Raw genomic sequence first — 7,876 nt, forward strand, 5'->3', positions numbered from 1 at the left:
ATGATATACAATACAAAAAGGAAGAAAGGTGCCAACGTCAGGATGTTTTTGTGTTAACAGAATAAAACTCTATTTCTACACTGCAAGTTAAAAGTCCACAGAATTAAGGAAGCTTGAGGTGAAAGCTAGTATGCTGCTAACTTATCAACCACAGCAATGGTTTAATACATGAAACACCAAAATAGTGTTTTAAAAATAGAAGAGTCCAAACACCAGTAGCAAATGTGTTACTTACGGACAGCTTCTTAACAAAATTGAAACAAATGTGGCACTCCGAAAAAAACTGCCCCTGCTATCAATTTAGCAGGCTGGCTGTAGTAGCAGAGGGCTGCTGTCGCTGAGTGAGTACAGCATGCATTAATAACTGTGTGTCAGGACTTCCCTTTTCCCTCCCACCAAGCTCTGGTTCTCCTTGTTTCTCCAACAAAAAAGCCACGAGAACTGCTATCTCATGCCTCCCATGTTTCTAAAGTTTTACAAACTTGAAGGGAGGCAGAGGAGGAGGAAAGAGGATTGCTAAGCCTAAGAAATGTTTTGCATAACAGTAGCTTTAAGAGGAAAATTAAATTTCATTCTCTACCTCTTTTAAAAAAAAAACCCACATTCTATACTCTAAGTCTATAGTTATGTCTGATTCAGATGTAACACAACAAATTCATCAAGCTTTAACATGTCTGCAAAGACACAGCCTTCCACTATTCTTTTCTCCTTTGTTATATAGAAAAGAAAACTAATACATTTCCTTCTTTATATATTAAATAACTTTTTAAAAGGTAATCTTTATTTAAATACAGACAAAACCTGTACCCTCATCAGCCCTTGACAAGACACTTCATCAGTGGTAACTGAAAGTTAATCCAGCAGTAAGAACAATCTTACATTTAAAAATCCTCATGAAAGCAAGTGCTGAACTCTTGACTAAATGAAGCCTCCCAAATGTGAAGCCCAAGAGCACTGTACAAGGATGCTTGAATGAACATATTTAAAACTTTGCACAGGCAACTATCTGTAAAAATAAGTAGTGAATTTTCAAACTTACAGAAGGTTTAAGCACAGAGTTTCTTAATGAGCTGTACTTCCGTTGAGTAGGACAAGGTCTGGGAAACTTGGACTATTACAGGTAACAGGGAGAAGAAAGAGTGAGTCTGGGTTTTTGAATAGTAAAAAAAAAAAAAAGAATATAATTCAAGTGCTGTGTAACAGACTTACAGAATGAAAATTTCTCAATAAAATGAAGCAAAGTGACATTTCTGAAGTACATATACAAAAATTAATACGCACAACAATTTCTTTCTTTGAGAGGATACTAAAGGTCTCTATGGCAACATTATTCTCATTTGCACATCTGCAGCACTGTCATATTTTACAGTTGCAATGTGCACACTCCTTGCCAAAACTATGAATTTACTTCGAGGTCCCACTTGTTAAGATAAATTCAAAAGAAGACAAGATTTCAAGCCTGAGCTTTAATACCAGAACTAGAACACCATTTCTTGAATTCATCTAAACAATAGAAAATCCTGTTTCAAATTCTTATGGCACAAGACTGGCTCAGAATTGAAGGTCCACTTGGCCAATTAAAAAAAAAAAAAAACCCCACCAAAAAAACCCCCAGACTAAAAGATACAAAACAGAGCTTTACAAAAAATGAATCAGAACTGAAGGCAGCTTAAGGCTTCATTAAAATAATTGCCAAGTTCTGCTGTTACTTGTGTAATCCATTCTTTAAACAGACTTCAGTGGGATTGCACAGATACAATGCAGAGCAAAACTGGCTCATACTGCCCAGTTTGAGCAAGTCACATTATCTCTCGCGGGATTTAGAAAGACAGGAGAACAAGTTTAATCCTTCCTGCAAGGATCATTTTATTCTCCCCCACACACTCCTTGAGTACAATTAGCGATGACTTACAAAAATTAATGCCACACACACCAATAAAAAAATTAGCGTGGGGCAAAACTTAGTCTCAGTATTTTGATATTTTTCTGCCACGTTTGACAGAATTAAAAAACAGACACAGCACGGCTTTCATCTAGGCATCTGTTGGCAGTACAATCAATACAAGATGATATAATGAATCTGGATAATCACTGTTTTATAAAGCTGTCCTTAGTCTGTCGTTGACCTTCTGTACCAAAATCTAGCCCTGTAGTCGTCACTGCAGGTCATGAAGCCAGGATTGGTAGGAGAATGGACAATACAACGGACAATGCTGTTGTGCCCAAGGGAAAGAAGATTTCTCCGTTCAGCAGTTCTTGAATCCCAGCAGCAGAGACTTATGGTCCTTTCATCTGGAAGCAGCACATAATCTTCTGTGTGGTTGAAGACAGCTTGTGTCCTGTGTACTTGTCGTCCACTCAAACCAGCTCCTAAATATATGCAGCAAAAAATTAACCCAAATAGGATCAGTTTTCGGAAGTTTCCGAAGACCTAAGAATAAACCTCCCATAAGTATCAACTTCTACAGTCTACAAAAGAGCCTTACGTTCTCAGTTAGTCTATCACTCCCGCATAAAACAGGTGAATCAATAATGAATATTCTTTTGTAGTTATATACATGGTATATTCTAAAATTTCTTAGAGGACAGAAAGATTAACTACTCCAACTGTGTCAGTCAAGTCCAACCATTCAGTATGAGTGCAATCACTTAACTTTAAGAGCACTTTTGCCTTATATTTTTTGTATGAGGCTTACAGCTGTAACTAAGGGGAAAGACCACAGATAGTAGAATACACAGATTCTCATCAATGACAACACTTATTTTTAATGTATATATCATATGGCACATGGTATGACCTACCTTGGCCATACCTTCCCTCCATACCCTTCAAATAAAATGTGTGTTTCATATATAGGCATTTACTTTGCAATGCATGCACCTGCATGCTACCTGATATTTTGCAAAAGTTTATCAAGGAGGTGCTGCACCCTGCTGGTTGAGAGCAAAATAGATCTAGCGTACAAAAAAGGACCGTACACATCCCAAAAGCTGATATACAAAATTTTCAACATCCTCTCCTCTTTTATGCTATGACTCCTAATGCTTAAGCACATTACTGCTTGACCCAAAAGCTTCCCCCATCACATAGCTGCTATCATATGCAAAGCTTCTACATCCTTCATCATTTCTCAAGTCCTGCTGAGATCAAAGCATGGTATTGTCAGCATGCTCCAAGTATGACTACCTTGCACACAATTGCATCCTTGGGGAGGGCAAAAAAAAAAAAAAAAAAAGGAAAAAAAAAGAAACAAACCAGCTGTAGCTGTTTTTCAGCATATTGCCATGGCTTACTAGAGCCATCTTTTGCACAAGAGTCTAATGGTTAAAACAACTGCCCCAAGGTAGGTTTAATTCCCTGTCTGGGTGGGTACTCTGCATGAAAGTGGCCTACTCTAGCCAGAAATGGATTAGGTGTTAAGTTTTGACCCTTCTAGTTTAAACTGTGCCCCTAGTCAAGCAATAAATAGAAAATAAATAAATTCATAATAAATAAATAAAAATTATCAGCAGCAAGAAAAGTGATGATGCTGTTTTAATAATCACTGTTTCTAAAACACACTAAAGAAAAACTAGAGAACAAAACCCTCTGCACAGATGTCCTAGTCCTTAGGGCAGTGTTCCTTTTTACTTTTCCCTAATTTAGTGATAATTTCCCTCCAAGGCAATGGAGTAATGATGTCAGAAAGTCTCCAAAATCTACACAGACTAAATATATTTACACATACAGGAATCACAGCTTCTCTTCTGGAATTAGTCTACATTTAAGTGTTCTCAAAAATTTGGGGCAATTTATCCTCAAAGCCGCAGTTTCCCATTGCTTTTAAGAATTACTATTCTTCTGACAATATTACCACCCCTGCCGTGGGTCAGTACCTGAAAAAGAAGGTACTTGGAAGGTCACCTGCCACATACCTGTGTATTTGACCAGTGTTCGACCAGTGGATATCTCCCATAGTTTAGCTACAGAGTCTTTTCCACTTGACAAGATATACTTTGAATTTTTGGAAAAAATAGCAGAACAGACTTCAGCTCCATCATGTGCCTTCTCAAAAGTAGTGATACAGCGATTTGAAACACCATCCCACAGTTTGATGCATCCATCCTTACTTCCTGTCACATACATGTTTGCACTTGCGTTGTAATTTACTGAACATATAGCATCAGTGTGCTGATCTTGAGGATTGCAAGACACAAAACACTGGAAAGTATTGATATCATACAGTCGTAAAGTAGGGTGCTGAGTACCAACAAGTATGAAATCTCCAGAAGGGTGAAAAGAAATTGAGCGCAACATCTCTGCTTCCTGTTTGATCAAAAATACATAATTGGTGTAAGAAAGAAAAAAAATCTGAAATGGAAGTGTCAATTCTGGTGGCATTAAAGAGCTAAAAAACTAGTTAAATTATCAGCTGGCACAATGTGTTCTGTTTTTGCAAAATAGAAAATGCTTCCTATAGGATTAAAATGACATGCTACCTTTAAATGTATTGTAGTTTTTGTCCTAGAGCAGCTTGCAGTGCCCGCTCATTTTTGGGATATCGCACAAAAGTGAAAGGAGGCTTTGTCAGCCAGTCACACACCCCAAAGCCCACCACCACATAATCCCAAACTCTCCTCCAAAACAAAGATAATATAATTGGCTTCAAAGTCACCCATATTAGATTTGGTCTAGATTAATAAAAAGCAGACAGGCACTAGATTTAAAGAATATAGGTATCCATTATGCACAAACTCTTAACACGTAATACCATAATGTCTGCAAATTTTGTAGCTGCATACTCCTACATACCTAACCACTTATAAACTCAGACACAATTCAGCTCTCTGATACCTTGGTACTTATACATTCAAGCTTTAGTTGCTCTGAACTGGTATTGTATCTAACCTGTATATATTTGAAGGCTCTTTTGGCAGAAGGTTTTGAATAATCAAACAATTTAAGTGTGTAGTCCCTTGAACCAGATGCTAGGATCTGTTCTGTTGGATGAAAAGCTAAACACGTAACTTCATCCACATGATCATACAGAGTCCGAATAACGGGGTGATTTTCCATGTTTTGCTGTGCTGTCTCATTCATCATGACCTACAAGGAACATTCAACAAGTTAGACTGTTAGAAAGCAGAACATGCTTTTGACAGGAAAAGTAGGTTTTATGCTTGCCAGAGTGGCCAAACAACAGCTACCTTTCTGACACATGACTAGGCACATAATCACTATCACCTTAATTATTTGAAGGCCCATTATATATTGTTACAGATAAGATCCCTGTATCTTTGCAAAGGTCAACCGACTTGCTCAAGGACAAACTAGTTTCAGCAGCAGAGAACTGGTGCAAGAAAACATCTCGCCTTCATAAACAGTCCAAATCAAAATACTGTATTGCCGTAAGAATTAAGGGAAGCTGTACCAACTGGGAAAATTGCAACTTTTACTCATGCAGGATACTGCTGAGAATTTGGTGTGCACTCTGTGCAACCCCCCCCCCCGCTTTTAAATTGCTACCTGATAACGTATTAGAGAAAAATTGAAGCAAATAAATACGTATTCTGTGAAACAGTTCTGAAACACACAGCCACTGGAAGCTGTAGAGGCCAAAAGTGTAAGTGGCTTCAAAAATGATCTGTGTTCATACAATATATCAATTACCAGCAACTATTAGAAGCAATTTCTCGCTCAATTCTCTAGGCTGCTGCCACAAGTTACACAGGTATACTTGCCCTATTTCTTCTTCCTTTTCTTCAAGGGTACTTTATGAGCCGCTGTTGGAGTAGGAAATACGGCGAGACAGATATTTAATCCAACCCACTGAGCCAGCCACAAGGCACAGACATGGCACGAAATAGACAGCACCTCAAGAATTCACAAAGTGGTTATGATTCAAGTCATATTTTACCTCAATAGGCATAGCACTTTTGGCCAACATTCTCTCTGTATCAAGAATTTTTATTGAGGCATCAGCAGATCCTGTAGCTATTAACTGTCCGTCTCTGCTATATGTAGCTACACGACACGGTCCTTTATGAGATGTGACATAACAAGTCTCGTATTCAGAAGCCTCAGGAGACATGGTCTGTACATCTGCATCAAATTCCAAGTCAATTCCTGTGCCTGGAGCTACCGTATCTGACCGTCCAATTGCATATTGAACAGCACTGTCATCGTTCTCCATTCCTGAAAAGAGAGAAGTTGATGCACTTAAACCAGGTTAACCTTCTTCTTAGACAGATAGGCTGTGGCCAGATGTATGCTACAGACTTCTGTAACAGCTATGAGACAGGTTTTAGGAGAGGCAGGCCCTGTTGAACAAAGCTAAGCTAGCAGAGCAGATTTAGCTATACAGCAGTACTTCCCACGAGAAATGAGAGGTACTTTGGCTACGCTAGAGCAGAATACAGCTCTCAAAATTAACTGTGGAAATACAACCAGCAAATATTGTAGGATGGAAAGTGCACTGACAATCAGTTACTGAAGCCATCAACAGGCCTCTAGTCAGCTTTTCAGAGGGAGAAACAAGCCCCAACATTATTACATGAGATTTGAAGTAAAAAACTGACGCATTTACTGATTCTTTTCCTTTCTGTTTCATTGCATTGAAGAAAAAAAACCACCCCACAAGCAACTATCCCAGCATTGTAAATGAAAATTTTTATTCCTTTTCACACCCACTCTACAGATTTTTTTATTATTTTCTTATTTCCAGGATGCATCCACTGAACAAAGACAGTTCAGCATTGGAAGTGGTAACAGGGCAGACACAAGAATTTTCAGCTACGTGCCCAACTGTGATCATCAACTGATCAAATGCAACAGAAAAGTTTTTGTTGCTTTCATCTACAAATAGGAAGTCTAGCTATTCTTATTTCAAACAGACACAAGGCTTCACATATCTATAGTCTTGGAACTCAACTAGTTCAGGCAGCAGAACCAGTTCAGTTACAATACAGAGAAGACATGATATTATGACTAGACCTCTTCCAGTAACTTAGTCAGCTTGTTTCAACAGCAGCTCAGGTATTTTGAATACATACTGCAGCACAGATGTACTTTCAGAGAGAAAGATACACAGAGAGAGAACAGGCAATAACTTTGCTGAGACCCTGGACTGTGAAGCTTGTTTTCTTGAGACTGATATATAAAGGCTAGTGAAGACTGCCAATGGAAGGGCTTGCTCCCTTTCCAACACCGTCAGGAAGAATCATATAGAAAATATTTCTAAAGTTGGCAGAGATCTGTGTGGGTCAGTTTTCTATTAGGTCTGTGGACTCAGTGATCCCATTTACTGGCACGTATTTTTAGAAGGTTGCCAGTCACCCAGGACCCTGAGCAGGCATTCTTACGTGTTGCAAGAAGTTCAAACGAACAGATTTTGACAACACTCAGTGATCTGCTTTGCTTTTAATGCATACTGAAGAATGAAACATAGAACTAGAATGCCCTTCCAAAAAAGCCACGGAGGCAAAGGCTGTATCTAAATATACAAAAATGTTATGCTATTACTAGACATAATCTTTGCATAAAAGATGTCTTTTCAGTAACACTAACCTCTTAATTCTCAAGGGATTTAGAAACTGGACTTTTATGTTAGCTTTATATTCCAGCTTACCTAACTTAATTAGGTGCAGCAGTTGTTCAGATGGTGCACAGACTGATTGTGGTTTTATCTCATTTATCAAGCCATTGGCAATATTTATGTATCCATCATATAGCAGCTGACTAATTATCAGTTTATAAAGTTGCTGACGGTCTTTCAAACTGACTTTTGTTCTATACATTGTGAGCAAGGAATGCCTTGGAGGGGCCTGAAATAAATAAAGAAGAAAAATCACATACAAGAGAGTTGCATGAAACAACCACAACCTTTAAATAAAGCAC

At 38.3% G+C, this 7,876-nt stretch overlaps 1 protein-coding gene across 1 annotated transcript; it reads right to left on the reverse strand.

Annotated features, from left to right (window-relative positions):
• Positions 1 to 1,648: 1,648 nt before the first annotated feature.
• On the reverse strand, positions 1,649 to 7,798 carry CSTF1 (cleavage stimulation factor, 3' pre-RNA, subunit 1, 50kDa). Its single transcript, XM_009580764.1, has 5 exons — positions 7,608 to 7,798; positions 5,898 to 6,175; positions 4,889 to 5,086; positions 3,916 to 4,306; positions 1,649 to 2,370 (listed from the first exon to the last, which is right to left on the reverse strand). Exons 1-5 carry the CDS (start codon positions 7,774 to 7,776, stop codon positions 2,111 to 2,113), a joined length of 1,296 nt encoding a protein of 431 aa, XP_009579059.1. The 5' UTR covers positions 7,777 to 7,798; the 3' UTR covers positions 1,649 to 2,110.
• Between the last annotated feature and the right edge of the window lie 78 nt (positions 7,799 to 7,876).

Source organism: Fulmarus glacialis, unplaced genomic scaffold, assembly GCF_000690835.1.
Source record: "Fulmarus glacialis isolate BGI_N327 unplaced genomic scaffold, ASM69083v1 scaffold27266, whole genome shotgun sequence".
NCBI lineage: Eukaryota > Metazoa > Chordata > Aves > Procellariiformes > Procellariidae > Fulmarus > Fulmarus glacialis.

Bases quoted from the DNA above. Each gene is read 5' to 3' on its own strand.
- CSTF1 (XM_009580764.1), bottom strand. From the start codon at position 7,776: ATGTATAGAACAAAAGTCAGTTTGAAAGACCGTCAGCAACTTTATAAA. The intron at 4,307-4,888 runs GTTAGATACAAT...TTGATCAAACAG, and splicing joins GAGCCTTCAAATATATACAG to GAAGCAGAGATGTTGCGCTC. The intron at 2,371-3,915 runs GTATGTGGCAGG...GCATATATTTAG, and splicing joins AACACTGGTCAAATACACAG to GAGCTGGTTTGAGTGGACGA.